General features: G+C 44.7%; 1 protein-coding gene across 1 annotated transcript; it reads left to right on the forward strand.

Moving 5' to 3' along the window:
• Positions 1–2,283: 2,283 nt before the first annotated feature.
• Positions 2,284–15,462, forward strand: LOC106605806 (cellular retinoic acid-binding protein 2). The gene is made up of 4 exons (XM_014201753.2): positions 2,284–2,731; positions 10,729–10,907; positions 13,539–13,655; positions 14,711–15,462. The coding sequence occupies exons 1-4, from the start codon at positions 2,650–2,652 to the stop codon at positions 14,759–14,761; spliced, it is 429 nt and encodes a 142-aa protein (XP_014057228.1). The 5' UTR covers positions 2,284–2,649; the 3' UTR covers positions 14,762–15,462.
• The last annotated feature ends 10,666 nt before the right edge of the window (positions 15,463–26,128 follow it).

Raw genomic sequence — 26,128 nt, forward strand, 5'->3', positions numbered from 1 at the left:
AATAGCTGAAACACAAGCAGCGCGCTTTGTTCACTTCAAACAAAACAACTCTCTATTCGAGGCGTTGGGTTGCGTTCCTTGGACGCGCGGCCTCTGCGTAAAAAGTGTATAACATTACCATATAGTTATATAAACGTAAATGTGCAGGTTAGATTACAACTCGGCGGTGATGGTAAAGTATTCCCTGTGCGCTTAGCCAAAGTGTCTGTATCAGACGGATGTGGACATGTGTGAGGTGGTGTGGGGCTCTAAGTGCGTGCGTGGTTTCCGGGGAGTGCCCCACCGGTCGCCACGGTTACCCTCGAGTTAATCCAGCGTGCAGTGTAGTGGATGGGATCATCCATCAAGAGTCAATAGTTAACGTCCCCTTTGTCCTGCAGTCATCCATCATACAGTGTGTGTCTTTATTAGGACCCTCGGCCCGACCCCGCGGCCCCCCGACCCAGCCCGAGCCCCGCCCGGAGCTCTGTGCCAAATATCCCCCTCCCTCACTCTTCTCCTCCCTCTCACCCCTTTCTTCCAACCGAACAGCAGGGTGCTACACCAAAGGCACTGAGAGGCTACCGCTCCCTGCCCTTCTCTCCACCTCTCCAACTCCTGTTCTCTCTCAATTCAAAGGGATTTATTGGCATGGGAAACATATGTTTGCATTGCCAAAGCAAGTGAAATAGATAATAAACAAAAGTGAAAAAAAATGGTACAGTAAACATTACACTCACAAAAGTTCCAAAGGAATAGAGACATTTCAAATGTCATATTATATCTATATACAGTGTTGTCACGATGTGCAAATAGTACAAAAGGGAAAATAAATCAACATAAATATGGGTTGTATTTACAATGGTGTTTGTTCTTCACTGGTTGCACTTTTCTTGTGGCAACAGGTCACAGATCTTGCTGCTGTGATGGCACACTGTGGTATTTACCCCAATAGGGAGTTTATCAAATTGGGTTTGTTTTGGAATTCTTTGTGGGTCTCAGTAATCTGAGGGAAATATGTGTCTCTCTATGGTCATACATTTGGCAGGAGGTTAGGAAGTGCAGCTCAGTTTCCTCCTCATTTTGTGGGCAGTGTGCACATAGCCTGTTTTTTTTTAGAGCCAGGTCTGCTTATGGCGGCCTTTCTCATTAGCAAGGCTATGCTCACTGCGTCTATACATAGGCAAAGATTTTCTTACATTTGTGTCAGTCACGGTGGTCAGGTATTCTGCCCTCTGTTTAGGGCCAAATAGCATTCGATTTGCTCTGTTTTTTTGTTAATTCTTTCCAATGTGTCAAGTAATTATATTTTTGTTTTCTCGTGATTTGGTTGGGTCTAATTGTGTTGCTGTCCTGGGACTCTGTGGGGTCTGTTTGTGTTAGTCTGTGTGTCTCAATTCAATTCAAAGGGCTTTATTGGCATGGGAAACATATGTTTACATTGCCAAAGCAAGTGAAATAGACAATAAATAAAAATCTCTCTCTCAATTCAATTCAAAGGGCTTTATTGGCATGGGAAACATAGGAAACACCTCTCATGTCTCTTTCTTGCTCTCTCGTGAGTTCAGTATGTTTCTGCACGCGAAGTCAAACTTATTGACGCAGTCCGGTTAAATAGATAGCCCGCTGGTCGAGGCCGGGGGCTGTATCGCGTTACCACCTCTTTTATTTTTATGACACATCGCTGCGGCGCTGGGGGAAGAGGGTAGAGAAAAGAGAGAGGGAGTGAAGAAGAATGGAGAAGGGGGTGAGGTGAACTTGTGGGAAATATTCTCAACATTCCATCCAATCGCTGGCCCTCGATCATGTCCAAGAATTGAAGCACCAAGTCACTCTCTATCTCCCCTACATCAACACACGGACTGGTACCTGACTTCCTTGACACTCAACACTGCATCCATGCCGACGATAAATTGGCTAAATCCGAAACTGGCACTCAGAACAGTTTTTCCGGTTTCAATTACAACACAATGGCTTCAACCACGAACCACATGTCTGACAAACACCACAAATTAAATAATATATTGCACCTCATAAAATAATGTTTCCATGAGGTTTTGCCCTTGTGCGCGTGCGTCTAGGGCGCGGTCACTCCATTGGCACATTAAAGGTGCGCGGGGATAAAGAGGCGTGGCAAGTGGCTCAGCTGGGAGGTCCTAGAACGCACATGTTCTCTCCGGGCGTGGTCGTGGCGGGGCTTAGGAACTATAGACGATTCCCGTTGGCTCCTGGACATGACAGACGTGGGTCGGGCGTGTCTGAAGTGTGAAAGTGGGCATGTTATCAGCGGTCAAAGGAAGTGGCTAGTTTTCCATTCCATCCATTCATAGCGCAACCGCTCATAACATGCACTGACGCATAAACGAGATAGGGACCAGCGAGAGAGAGACAGAGAGAGAGACAGAGAGAGAGGGTTGGATTAGGGCACTGACAGCCACCTCAGTCAAACAGTTGAGAGACACACGGTCACAACCTGCTGAGGGGGCAAAACTAACGGGGCCGGAAAGTCTAAATCCAATCCAGATCACATCTTAACCGGTTAGGGTGAGAGGACCACCGACCACCTCGAGCCCCCGCATTGATTGAAAAGAGGGCAGAGTTGGAGAGTAAAACAATCCTTTTTGAAAAAGAAGTCAAACTGATCTATCCAGCCACCCTATACTCTGAACCATGGAGCGCAAAATCCCTGACTTCGCTGGTACCTGGAAGATGAAGAGCTCAGAGAACTTCGAGGAGCTTCTCAAAGCGCTGGGTGAGTGATGATAATGATGATGATGGTGGTGGTGATGATGGCGATGAAGCAGTTATTGAATTATAACTGATTGAATATAGCTATCTGAACACGCTAATACATTGTAGGTCAGACCCGTCCCGTCCCCCCCACACACACACACAATGGTTCATGCATGCACTTATTAATCAGACATGTGGTGCACTCTGTGCGTCGCGTGAGTGGGGGGTCTTTGTAATTCTGGCGAACCCAAAACTCAATGCTTGCCCCCCCCCTTCTCTTCCCCTCCCCTCACTGCCCCACTTCCCCAGCCAGCCTCCCCTCCCCCCTCGCCTCACTCCGCCAGACAATGGAGACAAACGGCGGCACCTCTGTCCGTGTCACCGCGCGGAGAAAAATAACATCACATCGTGCAAGTGTGTGTGTGGGATCGGAAGAAACAGACGCTTCAAAGAGAAGAGTCCGTTATGACGTGCCAGCGCAGGCCATTTGGGATATTATCAGCCCGCATGCCGACCTTAAGAGCTGTTTCACTGTCATTTCATTCTCAATCTTAAAGGCCTCTCTCCACACCTGCAGCAGTTTGCATGGAATAAAAAGGCAACGCCTGTTCATTTATCTGGTAGGGTGTGTGAGTGTGTCTGTCAGTGGTTGCCAATTTTCGTATTTTTACTAAAATACAAGGGCATACCAGGAATACATGTATATCAACACATAAGGGAGGGAGGATCGAGAGAGACGCCTGTGTTCGTGCGCAAAAGTGCAATATGTGTCTGTGTTATGAACTAGTTCTAAATGCCACCATTGTTCCTGCCGGAATAACCGGAGTCAGTGGCGCATCACCGGCCGGGCGCGCGCATTCCAATTTCCTGGTTTGACTGACGCACCAATTAACATAAATCTGCTCTCCGTCTTTACCCATCATTACCCACGCGAGGGGTGTGTGTGAGGGGTAGCGTGCTGGGAGATAGAGAAGGGGGTGAGGTGGGGGCCAGAGGATAGAAAGAGAAAAAAGGGTCAAACAAAAGAAGAAAGAAAAGAGAGAGAGATGATGAAATGAAACTGACAGAGAGATAGGCCAGGGAGATGTGGGATGTGTGTGTGTGTGTGTGTGTGTGTGTGTGTGTGTGTGTGTGTGTGTGTGTGTGTGTGTGTGTGTGTGTGTGTGTGTGTGTGTGTGTGTGTGTGTGTGTGTGTGTGTGTGTGAGAAGGGAGGAGAAGTGGAGCTGTACCCATAAAAGGGAGGGACTGTATGTGAGGAAAGTAACTCAGACAGACAGTGAGGAGGAGAGGACAGACTGACTGGGTCTATTGCTTTACCTGGCCTTACACACACACACACACACACACACACACACACACACACACACACACACAGCACACACACACACACACACACACACACGTGCAGGACATTCACAGACGCAGACGTGCACACAGACCTACTGGCATGGTGAGGAGCAGAAATATTTGGCCAGACTCCCTAGAGAGAACAGAGGCTACTCTATCTGCACACACTTGGATGCTAAAACACACACACACACACACACACACACACACACACACACACACACACACACACACACACACACACACACACACACACACACACACACACACACACACACACACACACACACACACACGGTAGTTCTCTAATGTACCTAGGTATTGGCATGACTGACAGTGAGGAATGATCCCATGATCCTTTGGGTTTCATTAGAGGCTACAGCGCAGCTGGATGCAACCTGTCACCACTCATCCCTCATCCCACCTCCTCCTCTGTCTACCCCGTTCCAAATGCTTCCTATGGCCTCTGCTCTTTGACCTTTAACCCTGACCGTCTGTGTGAGTGTGTGTGTGTGTGGTGTGGGTGTGTAAGTAGAGTGTGTGTGAGTGTGTGTGTGGTATGGGTGTGTGAGTAGTGTGTGTGTGAGTGTGTGTGTGGTATGGGTGTGTGAGTAGTGTGTGTGTGGTGTGGGTGTGTGAGTAGTGAGTGTGTGTGTGGTATGGGTGTGTCAGTAGTGTGTGTGTGAGTAGTGTGTGTGTGGTATGGGTGTGTGAGTAGTGTGTGTGTGTGTGTGTGTGAGTAGTGTGTGTGTGGTGTGTGTGTGTGTGTGTGTGAGTAGTATGTGTGTGGTATGGGTGTGTGAGTAGTGTGTGTGTGTGTGGTATGTGTGTGTGAGTAGTGTGTGGGGGTGTGAGGAGTGTGTGGGGGTGTGTGAGTAGTGTGTGGGGGTGTGTGAGTAGTGTGTGGGGGTGTGTGAGTAGTGTGTGTGGGTGTGTAAGTAGTGTGTGGGGTGTGGGTGTGTAAGTAGTGTGTGTGTGGTGTGGGTGTGTGAGTAGTGTGTGTGTGGTGTGGGTGTGTGAGTAGTGTGTGTGGGTGTGTAAGTAGTGTGTGTGTGGTGTGGGTGTGTGAGTAGTGAGTGTGTGGTGTGGGTGTGTGAGTAGTGTGTGTGTGGTGTGGGTGTGTGAGTAGTGTGTGTGTGGTGTGTGAATAGTGTGTGTGTGGTGTGGGTGTGTGTGAATAGTGTGTGTGGGGTGTGTGAATAGTGTGTGTGTGGTGTGGGTGTGTGAGTAGTGTGTGTGTAGTGTGGGTGTGTGAGTAGTGTGTGTGTGGTGTGGGTGTGTGTGAATAGTGTGTGTGGGGTGTGTGAATAGTGTGTGTGTGGTGTGGGTCTGTGAGTAGTGTGTGTGTGTGGTGTGGGTGTGTGTGAATAGTGTGTGTGGGGTGTGTGAATAGTGTGTGTGTGGTGTGGGTGTGTGTGAATAGTGTGTGTGGGGTGTGTGAATAGTGTGTGTGGGGTGTGTGAATAGTGTGTGTGTGGTGTGGGTGTGGGAGTGGTGTGTGTGTGTGTGGTGTGGGTGTGTGTGAATAGTGTGTGTGGGGTGTGTGAATAATGTGTGTGTGGTGTGGGTGTGTGTGAATAGTGTGTGTGGGGTGTGTGAATAGTGTGTGTGTGGTGTGGGTGTGGGAGTGGTGTGTGTGTGTGATCATCTTGTAAGGCCACACACTCCTACACTTCAAACTAATGTGGAAGACTAACACACAGAATCACTTCAGCTCCTTAGGTATTTAGCCAGCAGCATTCTGTAGAGCCAGCTCCCCTGTCTAAGTCCTGACCCAGGCTCTCCCAAATGCTCAGGACCCACTGGTTGGTTGCAGCTGATTGCCACTGCAGACATTTTGTTGACTCATGACATTACACAAAGGTTTCAGAGGGTCACACGATAAACAATGTTTTGAAACCATTGCAAACTAGCATAATGGAGAAAACTTTAGTGTAGTTTGTTACAGAATCATTTTAAGTTCATACGTCAACTGCCAAAGTGATGTATGAGTCTCTTCATGCATATTGCTTGTGACAGTGCACATCTCTTTTCAGTGTGTGTGTGTGTGTGTGTGTGTTGGTACATACTGTATGTGACTGTGCGATTCTGAGTGTGTATATATACTGCTCAAAAAAATAAAGGGAACACTTAAACAACACATCCTAGATCTGAATGAAAGAAATAATCTTATTAAATACTTTTTTCTTTACATAGTTGAATGTGCTGACAACAAAATCACACAAAAATAATCAATGGAAATCCAATTTATCAACCCATGGAGGTCTGGAATTGGAGTCCCACTCAAAATTAAAGTGGAAAACCACACTACAGGCTGATCCAACTTTGATGTAATGTCCTTAAAACAAGTCAAAATGAGGCTCAGTAGTGTGTGTGGCCTCCACGTGCCTGTATGACCTCCCTACAACGCCTGGGCATGCTCCTGATGAGGTGGCGAATAGTCTCCTGAGGGATCTCCTCACAGACCTGGACTAAAGCATCCGCCAACTCCTGGACAGTCTGTGGTGCAACGTGGCGTTGGTGGATGGAGCGATACATGATGTCCCAGATGTGCTCAATTGGATTCAGGTCTGGGGAACAAGCGGGCCAGTCCATAGCATCAATGCCTTCCTCTTGCAGGAACTGCTGACACACTCCAGCCACATGAGGTCTAGCATTGTCTTGCATTAGGAGGAACCCAGGGCCAACCGCACCAGCATATGGTCTCACAAAGGGTCTGAGGATCTCATCTCGGTACCTAATGGCAGTCAGACTACCTCTGGCGAGCACATGGAGGGCTGTGCGGCCCCCCAAAGAAATGCCACCCCACACCATGACTGACCCACCGCCAAACCGGTCATGCTGGAGGATGTTGCAGGCAGCAGAACGTTCTCCACGGCGTCTCCAGACTCTGTCACGTCTGTCACGTGCTCAGTGTGAACCTGCTTTCATCTGTGAAGAGCACAGGGCGCCAGTGGCGAATTTGCCAATCTTGGTGTTCTCTGGCAAATGCCAAACGTCCTGCACGGTGTTGGGCTGTAAGCACAACCCCCACCTGTGGAGGTCGGGCCCTCATACCACCCTCATGGAGTCTGTTTCTGACCGTTTGAGCAGACACATGCACATTTGTGGCCTGCTGGAGGTCATTTTGCAGGGCTCTGGCAGTGCTTCTCCTGCTCCTCCTTGCACAAAGGCGGAGGTAGCGGTCCTGCTGCTGGGTTGTTGCCCTCCTACGGCCTCCTCCACATCTCCTGATGTACTGGCTTGTCTCCTGGTAGCGCCTCCATGCTCTGGACACCACGCTGACAGACACAGCAAACCTTCTTGCCACAGCCCGCATTTGATGTGCCATCCTGGATGAGCTGCACTACCTGAGCCACTTGTGTGGGTTGTAGACTCCGTCTCATGCTACCACTAGAGTGAAAGCACCGCCAGCATTCAAAAGTGACCAAAACATCAGCCAGGAAGCATAGGAACTGAGAAGTGGTCTGTGGTCCCCACCTGCAGAACCACTCCTTTATTGGGGGTGTCTTGCTAATTGCCTATAATTTCCACATGTTGTCTATTCCATTTGCACAACAGCATGTGAAATTTATTGTCAATCAGTGTTGCTTCCTAAGTGGACAGTTTGATTTCACAGAAGTGTGATTGACTTGGAGTTACATTGTGTTGTTTAAGTGTTCCCTTTATTTTTTTGAGCAGTGTATTTACCCTCAGTGACAGGTGGGAATGTGTGTGAGGTGAGAAGTGGGAAATCCAACTCGCCGTGCAGACACTGACGCCTAGACGCACACGCACAAACACATGCACACACACACACTACTGCACTCCCCTCTCTCTCTCTCTCTCTCTCTCTCTCTCTTTTCTCTTTCCCCATTTTTCTCTCTATCTCCTGCTCTATTTTCCCCCTTTCACTATTTAGCTTTCTCTTTCTTTCTCTTTCTTTCTCTTTTCTCTCTCTTTCTTTCTTTCTTTCTTTCTTTCTTTCTTTCTTTCTTTCTTTCTTTCTTTCTTTCTTTCTTTCTTTCTCTTTCTCTCTTTCTTTTTCTTTCTTTCATACTCTCCTCTTCTTCTTTCTCTCATTTCAACCATATGTCTTTTTCTATCTCTCTGTCTTTCTATCCCCTCATGCCCTCTTCTCCATTCCTCTCTCTCTATCTCCCCTCACTCCCCCCTCTTTCCATCCCTCCCTCTGCCCCTCCCTCTCTCCCTCCCTCTGTCCCTTCTGTTTCCTGACAGGAAGGTGTAACAGATTACTCAGTCCCCCGGGGCAACTCCAATAACTTCCCCCTCTGTCTGCACTCTGCCCTGCTGTCCCTCCACACGCGCGCACACACACACACACACACACACACACACACACACACACACACACACACACACACACACACACACACACACGCGCACACACACACAAATGCAAAACACACACGCGGATACAAACACACATGCATAAATACACCAACTCCCCCTCATTGTGGTGTCCAGGGTGTGTGTTGGCTTCTGTCTCTCTATCTGACAGCTGTTAGATGCCACTTCTCTACGCAGCGTTGTGATGAGCAAGAGTTTAAGTTGGGATATGAGGCTGTGTGTGTGTGCATGTGAGTGTGTGTGTGAATGTGTGTCGGGCTGCTGTGTGTGTGTGCATGTGCATGTGTGTCTGCTGGTGTGTGTGTGTGCATGAGCATGTGTGTCTGCTGGTGTGTGTGTGTGCATGAACTTCCTTTGCTCAGAGCTCACCCTGTGGCATCCAGTAAAGTTCTAGAGCCAGGTGTGTGTGTGGTGTGTGTGTGTGTGGTGTGTTGTGTGGTGTGTGTATCTGTGTGTGGTGTGTGTGTGTATGTGTGTGGTGTGTGAATGTGTGTGTGTGTGTGTGGGGGGGTGTGGTGTGTGTGTGGTGTGTGTGTGTGTGTGTGTGTGTGTGTGTGTGTGTGTGTGTGTGTGTGTTTGTGTGTGGTGTGTGGTGTGTGTGTATGTGTGTGTGTGTGTGTGTGTGTGTGTGTGTGTGTGTGTGTGTGTGTGTGTCCAGACTAGATTTTGGAGCAGATGCTCTCTCTCAGAGGAGTACAGATGTTCTAAATGTTGTTGTCACATGACCTCACTGTTTCCTCTGGCTGTGGCTCTGGTGTTGTCATCATTGTTGGACAGAGTATCGCATAGCACACTCTCTCTCCCTAACCATACATGACCTCACACACACACGCAAGTGCAAATGCACACGCACGCACGCACACACACGCGCGCGCACACACACACACACACACACACACACACACACACACACACACACACACACACACACACACACACACACACACACACACACACACACACACACACAGGTTTGTGGTTTAACTGATTTGAGTAAAACAGGTTTTTCCCTCTCCTTAAGGCGATACTACAGAACTTTAAATGTCCTTTGATTGAGTTGATTTATTGAATGCCAATGTATGTGTCTGTTTCTACAGTCTCACCATGCCAATAATGTATGTGTCTGTTTCTACAGTCTCACCATGCCAATAATGTCTGTGTCTGTTTCTACAGTCTCACCATGCCAATAATGTATGTGTCTGTTTCTACAGTCTCACCATGCCAATAATGTCTGTGTCTGTTTCTACAGTCTCAACATGCCAATAATGTATGTGTCTGTTTCTACAGTCTCACCATGCCAATAATGTATGTGTCTGTTTCTACAGTCTCACCATGCCAATAATGTCTGTGTCTGTTTCTACAGTCTCACCATGCCAATAATGTATGTGTCTGTTTCTACAGTCTCACCATGCCAATAATGTATGTGTCTGTTTCTACAGTCTCACCATGCCAATAATGTATGTGTCTGTTTCTACAGTCTCACCATGCCAATAATGTATGTGTCTGTTTCTACAGTCTCACCATGCCAATAATGTATGTGTCTGTTTCTACAGTCTCACCATGCCAATAATGTCTGTGTCTGTTTCTACAGTCTCACCATGCCAATAATGTCTGTGTCTGTTTCTACAGTCTCACCATGCCAATAATGTATGTGTCTGTTTCTACAGTCTCACCATGCCAATAATGTATGTGTCTGTTTCTACAGTCTCACCATGCCAATAATGTATGTGTCTGTTTCTACAGTCTCACCATGCCAATAATGTATGTGTCTGTTTCTACAGTCTCACCATGCCAATAATGTCTGTGTCTGTTTCTACAGTCTCACCATGCCAATAATGTCTGTGTCTGTTTCTACAGTCTCACCATGCCAATAATGTATGTGTCTGTTTCTACAGTCTCACCATGCCAATAATGTATGTGTCTGTTTCTACAGTCTCACCATGCCAATAATGTATGTGTCTGTTTCTACAGTCTCACCATGCCAATAATGTCTGTGTCTGTTTCTACAGTCTCACCATGCCAATAATGTATGTGTCTGTTTCTACAGTCTCACCATGCCAATAATGTATGTGTCTGTTTCTACAGTCTCACCATGCCAATAATGTCTGTGTCTGTTTCTACAGTCTCACCATGCCAATAATGTCTGTGCTTGTGCCTGGAAATGTATTTACTCTGACCATGTGTTTGAGAAACAGGGTGTGTAGCCTGTCTCTCTGTGTGTATCATTACTGTGTTTTCTTCCTCTGTGTATGTGTGTGTGTGTGTGTGTGTATGCTTGCATGTGTGTGTTGGTGCGTGTGTGTTTGTGCGTGTTCAAGGTGTGAACGTGATGCTGCGTAAGATAGCGGTGGCAGCAGCCTCCAAGCCGTCGGTGGAGATCACCCAGGAGGGAGAGACTCTGTCCATACGAACCTTCACCTCCGTCAGAACCACCCACGTCACCTTCACCGTGGGAGAGTCCTTCAACGAGGCCACGGTCGACGGACGCCCCTGCACGGTACACACAGGCGCGCACACACACACACACACACACACACACACACACACACTTATGCAAGCACACACACACACACACACATATATATAGTGCCTTTCACACCCCTTGACTTGTTCCACATTTTGTTGTGTTACAGCCTGAATTTAAAATGGATTACGTTTTCATTTTGTGTCACTGGCCTACACACAATATTCCATAGTGTTAAAGTAGAAGTATGTTTTTACAAATCTTTACAAATTAATTACAAAATAAATCTGATATGTATTGAGTCAATAAGTATTCAACCCCTTTGTTATGGCAAGCCTAAATAAATTCAGGAGTAAAAATATGCTTGACAAGTCACATAATAATTTGAATGGACTCACTCTGCAATTATAGTGTTTGACTACCTCATCTCTGTACCCCACACATACAATTATCTGTAAGGTCCCTATGTCGAGCAGTGAATTTCAAACACAGATTCAACCACAAAGAACAGGGAGGTTTTCCAATGCCTCGCAAAGAAGGGCACCTATTGGTAGATGGGTAAAAAAACCACTGAATATCCCTTTGAGCATGGTTATTAAAGTTATTAATTGCACTTTGGATGGTGTATTAATACACCCAGTCACTACAAAGATGCAGGCGTCCTTCCTAACTCAGTTGCTGGAGAGGAAGGAAACTGCTCAGGGATTTCACCATGAGGCCAATGGTGACTTTAAAACAGTTAGCGTTTAATGGCTGTGATAGGAGAAAACTGAGGATGGATCAACAACATTGTAGTTACTCCACAATATTAACCTAAATGACAGTGTGAAAAGAAGGAAGCCTGTACAGAAGAAAAATATTCCAAAACATGCATCCTGTTTGCAATAAGGCACTAAAGTAAAACTGCTAAAAATGTGGCAAAGAAATTAACTTTATGTCCTGAATACCAAGATCTAAGTTTGGGGCAAATCCAACACATCACTGAGTACCACTCTTCCTATTTTCAAGCATGGGGGTGGCTGCATCATGTTATGGGTATGCTTGTCATCGGAAAGGACTCGGAGTATTTTAGGATAAAAAGAAACAGAATAGAGCTAAGTACAGGCAAAATTCTAGAGGAAAACCTGGTTCAGTCTGCTTTTTCAACAGACACTGGGGGACAAATTCCCCTTTCAGCGGGACAATAACCTAAAACACAAGGCCAAATATACACGGGAGTTCCTCACCAAGGCGACATTGAATCCTCCTGAGTAGCGTAGTTACATTTTTTACTTAAATCGGCTTGAAAATCTATGGCAAGACTTAAAAATGGCTGTCTAGCAATGATCAACAACCAACTTGACAAAGGTTGAAGAATCTTTTTAAAGAATAATGTGTATATTTGTACAATACAGGTGGGCTCTTAGAGACTTACCCAGAAATACTGACAGTTGTAATCACTGTCAAAGGGGATTCCAACGTGTCTGACTCAGGAGTGTGAATACTTACAGTATGTAAATGACATATTTCTGTGAATGTTCAATACATTTGCAAAAACCTCTAAAAACATATTTTCATTTTGTAATTATGGGGTATTTTGTGTAGATGGGTGAGAAAAAAATCATATTTAATCCATTGAATTCAGACTGTAACACAACAAAATGTGGAATAAGGCAAGGGGTATAAATACTTGCTGAAGACACTGTATACATCACACACACACACACACACACACACACACACACACACACACACGCACGCGCACGCACACACACACACACACACACCCTCTGTACTCACATGAATCTCTGTCCCACACCCTATCCACTGTCCCTAATGAAAGCCTCGACTCATGTTTGACCCCTAAGCTACAACTCCCCAGGTTTTATCTGTAAGAGAAACCCAGACCTGTGGACTGTGGAGTGCTAGAGGGACTATGGGATATGATCCAGTGTTGGCTTGGTCTCTGCTTCCACTGGGTTGATCTATGCTTTTACTAATGCCTCTACAGACTCTATTTAATTTGGCATTTCCCATATTTTCACTGATACCATATGAAACCCCTCCCTTAGTCTCCTAGGAACAATCTCACTGCACCACTCTCCACTTCTCTCTCTCTCCCTCCCTCCCTCCCTCCCTCCCTCCCTCCCTCCCTCCCTCCCTCCCTCCCTCCCTCCCTTCGTCTTTCATTCTTGCCATGTGTAAGTCCCTATCAAACTCTCCGTCTGATGGCCTCTGCTTGGCTGTCTCCAGAGGAAACAGACAAACACCCAGAGCCTCTCTCTACTAACGATGAGCACATCACACATTATCATCTCCTAGATATTCCCTCTCTCCTTTCCTCCTTCTCTCCTTTCCTCCTTCTCTCTCCCCCCCAGAGGCCATGCAATAGCATACACACTAGTTCACCTCCCTCTTTTTCTCTCACTCTCACCAGTTATTGTTCTATCCATCCATCCATTCACCGCACGCCCATCTGTCCAAAACATGACTTTCATCTCTCTGATGCTCATCTAACTATATTGTCTGTCTGTCTGTCTGTCTGTCTGTCTGTCTGTCTGTCTGTCTGTCTGTCTGTCTGTCTGTCTGTCTGTCTGTCTGTCTGTCTGTCTGTCTGTCTGTCTGTCTGTCTGTCTGTCTGTCTGTCTGTCTGTCTGTCTGTCTGTCTGTCTGTCTGTCTGTCAGAGTCTTCCAAAGTGGGAGACAGACAGTAAGATCAGCTGTGAGCAGACTCTGCAGAAAGGGGAGGGACCTAAGACCGCCTGGACCCGAGAGATAACCAATGACGGCGAGCTCATCCTGGTAAGACTCTCTTACTACTGGCTACCTGTCCTGTCAATCAACCACAGTTAGAGGTATTGTACTGTACAACCGTCCATTGATACATTTTGAACACAGTATGCTTGAGGACCTCAGTCATTTTCCATCCACACAAAGAAGGGACGACTCACCTTATCTACTACCAATGTGTAACACACATCTACTGGAGCCTACACACTGTGGGGCCAGGAAGTTTTTCCATAATACGATAGTCATCCCTCCACTCCATTCAGATCAGTGTTAACGAGGGAGGGAGGGAGGGAGGGAGGGAGGGAGGGAGGGGGGAGGGAGGGGAAGAGGAGGAAGAGAAACAGTTTAGGCCTACTGGAACCAGGGGCGCAACTTTCAATTTCAGTTTTATCATTGGAATGTGATACAAAACGGGGCCACGGTGTGCTTTAGGACCATGCGGGGGACTCCGAGCTGTTTGAAGTGTTTATCTGACTGATTTAGTAAAACATTTTTTTCATACAAAACAGTTATGTTCCGACCACTTCTAAAACCAAAGTTGCTCCCCTGACTGGAACGTATAGCTAATGATCATAATGTGTTCCACTGTGTGGAGTGGCATGAAGCTGAAAATGAAAACTGCCACTCTGTAAAAGGACGCGTCATTAGAGCGAACACAACCCGTCAAACCAGAGACAACTCCCTGGTTTCCTGGAATCAGTTTGTTTTCCCATTTGTCAAGGACCATGAACACATGCATCTGATGCATTGCACAATATGTGGTCTGTCTCTGATCATTTCATATCTCATGCTGATGTTGTTTGGCTTCTAATTCAATTAGTCAACTTAGATCTAAAATCGTACGGTTTCCATGGTAAAAAAGGCCAAAACGTTGTAATACAGAACCATAAGGAGTCATTCAGGACACCTCTTGTTGGAAGAGACACAGTCACAGACAGGGACTGAACAGGATGGATTGAGATGTTAATGTTGGATATGAATGCTTCTATTGAATACTGCACATCTTTATACATTCCTTGGATATGAATACCTATATTAAATACATCTATAAATTCCTCTCATTCCAGACCATGAGTGCGGACGATGTGGTGTGCACCAGAGTCTACGTACGAGAGTGAAAGAGAAGACAACTCTTCATCCTTCCATCTCACTCACTCACTCACTCACTCACTCACTCACTCACTCACTCACTCACTCACTCACTCACTCACTCACTCACTCACTCACTCCACAAACCCCCGGCCAGAATGGGCAGGGTGAAAGCAGCTTGTAGAATCTAGTTTAACTCCAAAACCATGGGTTTGAACCCAGTCTAGTTGACCTATATCTATTAAAGTCAGTCTTGCCAATGTTCTGTCCACTTACTCAGTGAGGTTGTAAACCTGAAAGTGTGTATTTTTCTGAGTCTTTGTACGTGCAAGGTTGTTGATCCATGTGTGTGTGTGTGTGTGTGTGTGTGTGTGTGTGTGTGTGTGTGTGTGTGTGTGTGTGTGTGTGTGTGTGTGTGTGTGTGTGTGTGTGTGTGTGTGTACGTGCTAGTCAGTGGAGTAGGTCTAAGTGTGTGTGTCAGTGTCTGACTATATTTATAGTTATGTAAACCTATCTATGAGCTCTTCCAGTTATAAGGTCAGTTACTTTGTGTCCGTTCTCTCTCTACTTCTCTCTTCCCTCTTATCTCTATGTCGATAAAGTTGTATATTTATTACACTAGATCTGATACCGTGTTGCTATGGTTTTTACTTTGTCTCTTTTATATCAAATCTGATCATAGGAAATTATGCTTTCTATGGGAAGACAATAAAACACGATGTTGACTCCATACGGTTTGAGTTTTTGGTATCACACACACACACACACACACACACACACACACACACACACACACACACACACACACACACACACATCCTGACACGCACATAAACGCATGCTCACACACTTACTTACACACACAGTTGCTCACAAACACAAACAGTACAGATGTAGGATCTTAATTTGAGCCAGTTTCGTACAGCAGGAAAATAATCCTGCAGAAACAGTAAATGTGAATTATTATCTGGATTATAACTAATGGCCATTTTTCTAGGGGGTTGGTACATTATTCGTAAGGAAAAATCAAGTCTGATATTTTAAAGTGGAAATTACAAACTTCAGAAGCCCTTTTAAACTTCAACTACACAACAAGTTTCAGATTTCCTGCAGTGCAGGAACATTCTCCGGCAACAGACAGGGTGATCAAAAGAATATCCTACATCTGTAAATACTCAAGGACTAAGATTTTACTGGTAAATACCGCTTTATGGTTTGTTAGTCTAACTGTAACTCTAAATACACACACACACATACACACACACACATTAATACTAGTGCTGACACAATTACCGTATAACCGTGTAACCGACGGTAATGGATGAAGACCATCATAAAAATTAAACAACTGTCATAATCGTTTAAAAAATAAATAGAACGGCCAGGCATTTGTGGGGCTGAGTCTGTTTCCGCGGTAACATGGACTCTTAAAAATGTGATGAAACTTTGTTGCTCCTTGCTGAAACAAGCAAGGTGTTGTAGCAAACAAGTCTTGGGGTGCCAACGCCCCCACAATGCAGCAACAGACACATAGAAATAGAATGAATCATTCTTAGCACATGCAGTCAGTAGCAGAGGAGGAGAAAATGTGTCAAAAAAAATAAAATAAATACAAATATATTTTGTATTATTTGCTAGTTGAACGGTTATTATGGAGACCGTGGTCATTTGGCTGGCCAATTACCATCATCCAACATGACATGACCGTCACAGCCCTAACTACTACACATCTTATTGTAGACTGTCTCAGCTGTCTGCAACAAGAATAACTTGTCTGTCGGTCCGCCCCCTCGAGACTCTCCCTCTCCCTTTTTCCTTCTCCCCATCCCTCCCGTCTTTCTCTCTATGTCAATCATCTCTCTGCCACTCCTTTCTTTCTCACTGCCTCTCTTCTCGGTCATTTTCTCCATTCATCCTCTCTTCTCTCTCTCCCCCTTCTTCATTCATCCTCTCCTCTCTCCCCCTTCTCCATTCATCCTCTCTTCTCTCTCTCCCCCTTCTCCATTCATCCTCTCTTCTCTCTCTCTCTCTCCCTTCTCCATTCATCCTCTCTTCTCTCTCTCTCTCCCCCTTCTCCATTCATCCTCTCTTCTCTCTCTCTCTCTCCCTTCTCCATTCATCCTCTCTTCTCTCTCTCTCTCCCCTTCTCCATTCATCCTCTCTTCTCTCTCTCTCTCCCCCTTCTCCATTCATCCTCTCTTCTCTCTCTCTCTCCCTTCTCCATTCATCCTCTCTTCTCTCTCTCTCTCCCCTTCTCCATTCATCCTCTCTTCTCTCTCTCTCCCCCTTCTCAATTCATCCTCTGTCTCTCCCCCTTCTCCATTCATCCTCTCTTCTCTCTCTCTCTCCCCCTTCTCCATTCATCCTCTCTTCTCTCTCTCTTTCTCCCCCTTCTCAATTCATCCTCTCTTCTCTCTCTCTCTCCCCCTTCATCCTCTCTTCTCTCTCTCTCTCTCTCTCTCCCTTCTCAATTCATCCTCTCTTCTCTCTCTCCCCCTTCTCCATTCATCCTCTCTTCTCTCTTTCGCTCCCCCTTCTCAATTCATCCTCTCTTCTCTCTCTCTCCTCCCCTTCTCCATTCACTCTTTTTCACAGTGAGAGCTGTTTCACAGATCTGAGCAGAGTTTTCCTGGCTCTCCTAGAGATGACTATAGAGTCTAGCTTTACATATTGATCCCAGAGGATGTATCAGTCCTATTATCTGTGTTGTCCTGATTGGAGTTCCACATGGTAACAGGAGTCAAACTCTGGTGCTGGACATTTAGGTTCAACATATTTCTGGAAGTTTCCCTACTTCTGTTAGCAGTTCCAGCACACATACACATACACACACACACACACACACACACACACACACACACACACACACACACACACACACACACACACACACACACACACACACACACACACACACACACACACACACACACACACACACACACACACACACACACACACACACTTCAATGTTAGTCCTTCATCTCTGAAATCACACAAACACATCTGTTGTTAAGGATGATGATGATAAGTGGAATGAAGATGATGATGATAAGTGGAATGAAGTTGAACATGAGTCTATTTGATGGACAGGTGAGTTGGCCAGTTGGAACCCAGAGATGGCCAGGGTGGGGCCCAACCAATCTGGCCAATCAATGACCAGAAAAAAAGGGTCAGGAGGCGTGTCCCGACAGGCAGGAAATGCCAATGGGATTATAGGGTACAGTTGATTGACAGCAGATGTGCTTAACGAGGAGCAGAATCTTTAAGGAAAACCTGGAAATGGAAGAGAACTGGAGACACTCACACACACAGAGCAGGGTGATAGAGGTAGAGGAAATGGAAAAGAGAGAGGTACTCAAGGAAAGGAATTTAGAAATGTTCAAAATGGTCTTTCTCTCATGTTTGACCCCTAAGCTACAACTCCCCAGGTTTTATCTGTTAGGAGAAACCCAGACCTGTGGACTGTGGAGTGCTAGAGGGACTATGGGATATGATCCAGTGTTGGCTTGGTCTCTGCTTCCACTGGGTTGATCTATGCTTTTACTAATGCCTCTACAGACTCTATTTAATTTGGCATTTCCCATATTTTCACTGATACCATATGAAACCCCTCCCTTAGTCTCCTAGGAACAATCTCACTGCACCATTCTCCACTTCTGTCCCGTCTGTCTCTCATTCTGTCTCCCCCTGCAGCTGTGTGTAGTTACAGTGTGACCTCAGTAAAGTCCCGTCCTGGCCAGTAAAAGGGGTAGATAACCGCCCTTCTCTGCCTGTTTATTAGCCCCTGGGGCAGTAAAAGGCCCCTTCAAAAATACACGGCCTGCACTGGACCCCCGTAAAAACACACAAAGAGTCAGAGACACACACGCACTTACATTCCGAACCAAACACACACATTCTGCAAACTCTTCACACGTACCATCAAACACTCACACTGTACGCGCAGCTCGTAAAACACACACTCAGTACACACACACACAAGGTAAGCACACACACAACATGCTGCACTAAAGCAAGCAAGTGAAAACAACTCACATGCATATGATACAATACACACCTACTGTACACTCCATCCAGAGTGCCTGCAAACCATATATTTTACCATAAAGACAGCATGGGTGCATTGCATAGAAAAAATACTTTCCATAAATGTTTATATGTGGACATACTAAATCTGAAATTTGTATCCTGATTTTAACATTGTCATATTCCATGGATAAAACTGAGGCTATACAGTACATGTTGATTGGCACTACTGTATTGGGCTTGGTTTGAATTGATGCACCAGCCCGTGTTACAGTATGTTGAACACAAAGCTGTCAACCTTTCCTGGTGATGGACTGCACTGGTTATGCTAATCCGATATGATGAATGAGACTTCCTAAAGACAAATGGACTTCCAATACCTGCTAGCATAGCTAACCTGGTTACCATTGGTAATCAAGGGATATGTGAACCGAGACGTAGCACAAGCTCTAACGAGGTTTGTGTGAATGCAGGTTCGTTTAGGTGCCCTGAGGCCATGCCTGTCTCAAAGCAGAGTGCGATGGATGATTTGTGTTCAGGGTGGTGAGAGAGTGGTGTGTGTGTCTCTGTGTGTGTTTTTGTGTGTGTGTGTTCATGCGTGTGTCCGTGCCTCCATGCATGCCTATGTGTAATATAGCAGATGTGAGATAGATTATTTGAGTTCAGGTTGGGGCGGTTATTGACACCTGGGTCAACTGCATTCTGGTGAAGCTAGTAAAGTTATGGGAGGACCGATGCAAAAATGTCCCACAGGCGACAGTACCACAGGGCATGATGGGTAAGAGGCCCACGTCTTCATAGACACAGAGTGCTCGTGACAGCCTGACTAAACACACACAACATACACGCCAGCTAGCACATTTGGTCTCTTGGACGTTTTGGAACGTAAGTCTTTGGTTTCCTATTGGTTCTGGGAACAAAGCCATGCGTTTCCTGACCAGTAAAACTGCATTTTTTAAAAATGTTCTGAGAATGGAAGTGAAAATTTAGCCTGAATGTACATTTTCAGGTTTTATTAACGGTCTGAGAACAGAAATTGTATGTTATTTGAAGTTAAGTTAGTAACGTTCTAAGAACATTTTCTAAATGTTGTGAATGTTTTGAATGAAATGTAAAGGTTATTTGGAGGTTTTTGAAATAGCTTCCTTAAAACTTTCACTGAATGTTTCAATAAGACTGCTAGTTTAGGTTAACTGTATTGAACTCCAGTGTGACGATCGTCAAAAGGAGTAGACCAAGGTGCAGCGTGGTGAGTGCTCATGATAAATGTATTTTAACTCAGAACACTAAATCAAAACAATAAACAACAGAAAACAGCCGTCACGTTCTGCAGGCTAAACTGAGCTGTACAAAACCAAGATCCCACAACTGAAGGAGGGAAAAAGGGCTGCCTAAATATGATTCCCAATCAGAGACAACGATAGACAGCTGCCTCTGATTAGGAACCATACTAAGCAAACAACAAAGAAATAGAAAACATAGAATGGAACATAGAACTACAAAATCTAGAATGCCCACCCAAATCACACCCTGACCTAACCAAAATAGAGAAATAAAAGGGCTCTCTATGGTCAGGGCGTGACATCCAGGCACTGATAGGACACATGGAAATTAATTTCTTAGGCATTATTCATGTAAACACATTTATTTTCTATTGTGGCATGGTGTCAGTGAGATTCAAACCTATGATCATCTGTCCTCTATCCATAGAATTAGTCCCCTGCGCCACCAGGCGAATGGAATGTATATGTTTTTAAATAACATTCTTAGAACATTCTTTTAATGTTACTAATGTTTTCTTGTGGTTTTTATGGAACGTTTTCTTAATGTTCTGAGAACATGACTTTAAATTGAACTATAAGGAAACCTACTGAAAATGTTATGCTGAAGTACTCAAATTCCCACAGAAGAACATTGTTTCTTAACATTCTCTAAACTATTTGAGAACATTCCCAATGTCAAATCAAATCTCAAAATAAATTGTATTTATCATATGCTTCGTAACGAATAACAATAACGAGTAGTGATCGCTGTTTCGGTCACAGGAAATGATGGCGGAGACATTAAGTTAAAAAAAAAAGGTTTTAGTCAGGAGCCTGTAAGATGGCTGCTATCCACTGCAACGCCATCACACCAGTTGGAGAACGCTCCTAGAACGTTATTAACATTTTAATTAAACGTAACCATGTTTGAATGTTTAAAGTCTGTTAAATGAATTTGGGGTCACTTAGAAATGTCCTTGTTTTTGAAAGAAAAACACATTTTTTGCCCATTAAAATAATATCAAATTGATCAGAAATACAGTGTAGACATTGTTAATGACTATTGTAGCTGGAAATAGCTAATTTTTATTTGACCTTTGTTTAACTAGGCAAGTCAGTTAAGAACAAATTCTTATTTTCAATGACGGTCTAGTTCCACTGTTCATTGTTCCATTTGTTTTGTCTTGTTTCCCCGCACACCTGGTTTACATTCCCTAATCACACTACATATATATTCCCTCTGTTCCCGCCATGTCTTTGTGTGGAATTGTTTTTGTTACATGTTTCGTGTTACGAGCCAGGCTGGTTTTTCCCCGGGTACCGTGTTGTACCCGAGTGTGTTTAATTGTTTAACTTATGCGTTATTGTGACTGTTGTCGCGCTTTGCACTTTTGCCATTTGGCTGGAGGTTTTTGAAGCAGTTAGGTCAGTCTGTTGTTACTTCTGCCAATTAAAGTGTGCGCCTGATCACAACTCTCCGCTCTCCTGCACCTGACTTCTTACCAGTAGCACACAACCTGACACAGGGATTCAATCTTGCAACCTTTCGGTTACCAGTCCAACGCTCTAACCATTAGGCTACCTGCCGCCCTCTAATCCAAGTTTATCATTTTAAAAGGCTAATTGATCATTAGAAAACCCTTTTGCAATTATGTTAGAACAGCTGAAAACTGTTGTTCTGATAAAATAAGCAATAAAACTGGTATTTCTTATCAATTTGTTATTTTAATGGACAAAAACATTGCTTTTCTTTCAAAAACAAGGACATTTCTAAGTGACCCAAAACTTTTGAACCGTAGTGTATATTTTTGTCAAGTTCCTTAAATGTGTTGAGAATGTTCCTTGTGGGAAGGTTGTATGCAAAATAACAATTGGACAACCATGCTCTCACCAAGCTCTAACAAACATATTGTTCTCAGAACGTTATGTGCTAGCTGGGACACACACACACATAAAACTGCCTGCAGGCACACTAACACCAATCCCCTCCAGACCACCCAGAAATCTCGTAAAACGTTGGTCAAGAATAGCTACACACAACTTACACACACACACATATTTTCTCTCATGCCCTTTTCCATGCAACACACATTTAATGGAACACACCATCTTCTCAGGTACGTGTGCACTCACACACGCGCACACACACTGAAGTGTTGAATCTCAGAGCAGGTTTTGGGATAACAGACAGGAGTATAGTAGAGGAATGAAGAAATGGAGAGGTTGAGTCAGAGAGACCAGTGGAGGGGTGAAAAGAGGACAAACTCTTCCTGGTTTCAGCCCAAGTCTTCTTTGCTGGAAGAGAAAGATGCAGCTGTGTTTAATGTAGCTGCGAGAGAGACTATGGTCCTCCAGTATGACACATAGATAACTGTTAGGTCTGAATGAAGCCTTTGCACACAGATAGACCCTGTGATATGGGACTCACCTAAATCGGATTACAGACTAAACTCAAATATGGACAGAACTGTCTCTATGTGAGAGAAGATAGAGAACCAGAGAGAATGAGGATAGAGAGACCGCACGAGAGAGAGAGAGCAAATCAGTCTTTACTGGGTGATCAACCGGCAGAACTCCATGATGACTCATTCTGTTTTCATTAGATTAACGGACTTTACAGATAGCACACACATGCACATTAACCCCCTGGCCGGCTCTAGCCTTTTGGGGGCCATAAGCGAGATTGGGTTCCCTAAGCGATGCCCACCACCAAGTGGGCAAACATTTTTAGTGGCCCCCTCTTGACAGCTAGGAGAAAAAAAAAAGTTTTAATACAGTTTATTTCCTGCAATTCTACCCATTTTGCCATGATGTGGAGATAAATGTTTGCAGCTTTAAAGCTATTGTCACGATCGTGTGTAGAGACGGACCAAGGCGCAGCGGATGTTGAGTTCCACATTATTTATTATAGTGAAACTTTGAACAAAACAAATAAAGAAACGTGACTAAGTGGTGCACATGCACAAAACAATATCCCACAAACACAGGTGGGAAAAATGCTACCTAAATAGGATCCCCAATTAGAGACAACGATTCCCAGCTGCATCTAATTGGGAATCATACAAATCACCAACACAGAAATAATGAACTAGAACCCCACATAGAAATAATAAACTAGAATACCCCCCCAGTCACGCCCTGACCTACTACACCATAAAGAAACAAGGGCTCTCTATGGTCAGGGCATGACAGCTATTTTTATGCAATTCTACACATTTTGCCCTGACTTACGCCATGTTAATGATATCTGAGTGAGAGTGACTAACAAAATCAATGGGGGCACCCTGGAGGTCAGTGCCTCTGGGTCCGGTCCAGGGGGTGTCGAACTCAGTCCCTGGAGGGCCGAGTGTCTGCAAGATTTTGGTTTTTCCTTTCAATTAAGACCTAGACAACCAGGGTAGTTCCTTACTAATTAGTGACCTGAATTCATCAATCAAGGGTGGAGCGAAAACCTGCAGACACTAGGCCCTGTGTGGAATGAGTTTGACATGTAGACTAGACTAACTTATCAATCTAAAAATGTTTAGCTGACATGGCTAATTGAGTGACTGTCAGTGATTGACAAAACAAGAGAAAAACTGCTGATGCACATCCAAATTTCTAACTTGCAACTTGTGTATTCTACTATTGTAACTCTCAACAGTAAGTTGAGACCCCGTCTGAGTAAAAACCAAAAAACAAAACGTTGTATTTATTCATGTTGTTGAAGTTCAACAGGTTCACTCCACAGCACAGATACTGAACTGAAACAGCATGACATGATGCAGATCAACTCAAGAGCACAAGACTGTAAGGCCCAGATTCAATCTGATCGCAGGTGATAGGTATTGCGTCTTTTAAAGGTAATTTCCACATTTTATTTTTTTGTTTTTTATGTAACCTTTATTTAACATATGTCGATTGAGCCGATATACAGTATGCAGTGTTTACCATGAATGTGATCTTCGCGAACATTGAATCCTGGCTTAAGTTGCTCAGGATAAGAGCGTCTGCTAAATTACTAATGTCATGTAAAATGAGTAGAGAGGAGGCAGGAGAAAGAGACAAACAGCAAGATAGAAAGAGTAACATAGAGAGGGAGAAAGAGACAAACAGCAAGACAGACAGAGTAACATAGAGAGGGAGAAAGAGACAAACAGCAAGACAGACAGAGTAACATAGAGAGGGAGAAAGAGACAAACAGCAAGACAGACAGAGTAACATAGAGAGGGAGAAAGAGACAAACAGCAAGACAGACAGAGTAACATAGAGAGGGAGAAAGAGACAAACAGCAAGACAGACAGAGTAACATAGAGAGGGAGAAAGAGACAAACAGCAAGATAGACAGAGTAACATAGAGAGGGAGAAAGAGACAAACAGCAAGATAGACAGAGTAACATAGAGAGGGAGAAAGAGACAAACAGCAAGACAGACAGAGTAACATAGAGAGGGAGAAAGAGACAAACAGCAAGATAGACAGAGTAACATAGAGAGGGAGAAAGAGACAAACAGCAAGACAGACAGAGTAACATAGAGAGGGAGAAAGAGACAAACAGCAAGACAGACAGAGTAACATAGAGAGGGAGAAAGAGACAAACAGCAAGATAGACAGAGTAACATAGAGAGGGAGAAAGAGACAAACAGCAAGACAGACAGAGTAACATAGAGAGGGAGAAAGAGACAAACAGCAAGACAGACAGAGTAACATAGAGAGGGAGAAAGAGACAAACAGCAAGACAGACAGAGTAACATAGAGAGGGAGAAAGAGACAAACAGCAAGACAGACAGAGTAACATAGAGAGGGAGAAAGAGACAAACAGCAAGACAGACAGAGTAACATAGAGAGGGAGAAAGAGACAAACAGCAAGACAGACAGAGTAACATAGAGAGGGAGAAAGAGACAAACAGCAAGACAGACAGAGTAACATAGAGAGGGAGAAAGAGACAAACAGCAAGACAGACAGAGTAACATAGAGAGGGAGAAAGAGACAAACAGCAAGACAGACAGAGTAACATAGAGAGGGAGAAAGGGCCTCACAGTAAAGACAGACATCTAAAATGGAGGTGGGATTTAGAGTGCCTGTATTTGATTACTGACTCTCTCTCTCTACAGCGGCCAGGGCAGTTTATGCTGGAGACGGTGATGTCATTGCGGGACGTGCGGCCTGATTGGCTCTGGTGGGGCATTGATGTGATTTGATTGGCTGTGGTGGTCTATGGTTTGGGGAATGGAGAATAGGGAAACATCATAAAACTGTCTGGCCACTGGACTGGCAGTACAACAGATGTTAATGTTTTACTAACACACAAACATGCAGATACACAACAATAACACAACACAACACACACACGTAAAGTTTGCTAACACCCAGTGTTGCCAAAGCCAACTTAGATGACCCCGGGGAACCACATAGACAAGGTGGAAACATGCAGCTCTTTCCAGACGGTCTACTGCTTCCCACTGTCCACATATACAGGCTGTTAGTGTGCTACTGCATAGCTCAGCTAATGTCTGACGTATGGGTCATTACAGACACTGTATCTGACACTTTACAGCTTCCTGTTACCCCTCTACCACAACTACAGCACATCTGACAGGAGTGTTCTCTCTCTCTCCCCCTCTCCTGCATATCTTAGCTTTGTGAGGGGCAGTATGATACTCCTACATCGTTTAGATAGTATCGATTCAATGTGTTACAATTAGTTTCCTGCTGCATAACTCATGTTTATAGTCTGTGTGTGGTGTGAGTGTTTTTGGCTCTCACACTAGTTCTTCTATCGATTCCATTTCTATAGTCTGGCAGTAGGACACATTTTCATAGTTGCACTTTCTGACTGACAGTAATTTACTCTTGCATAGCTGAGCTTTATGTGTGACAATAGTTTGTGTCTGCATTGCTCCTGTTCTATCACTTGGGATTATAACAGTAGTTAGCTCTGTCATATCTAAGCTTAATTCTTGGCAGACTGTTTTTTTTGTGGCTCTGACAGAGGTTCTACCTATATATGAATCTGTGGCTGTGTACTGGGAGGCTGGGAGACTGGTTGCGTGTGAGTGTGTGAGTGTGTGAGTTTGTGAGTGGGTGTGTGAGCTAACTCGTCTGACTTAATTGCGTAAGTCTGAGG

This window comes from Salmo salar, chromosome ssa05, assembly GCF_905237065.1.
Source record: "Salmo salar chromosome ssa05, Ssal_v3.1, whole genome shotgun sequence".
Classification (NCBI taxonomy): domain Eukaryota; kingdom Metazoa; phylum Chordata; class Actinopteri; order Salmoniformes; family Salmonidae; genus Salmo; species Salmo salar.

Bases quoted from the DNA above. Each gene is read 5' to 3' on its own strand.
- LOC106605806 (XM_014201753.2), top strand. From the start codon at position 2,650: ATGGAGCGCAAAATCCCTGACTTCGCTGGTACCTGGAAGATGAAGAGC. The intron at 2,732-10,728 runs GTGAGTGATGAT...TGCGTGTTCAAG, and splicing joins GGAGCTTCTCAAAGCGCTGG to GTGTGAACGTGATGCTGCGT. The intron at 10,908-13,538 runs GTACACACAGGC...TCTGTCTGTCAG, and splicing joins TCGACGGACGCCCCTGCACG to AGTCTTCCAAAGTGGGAGAC.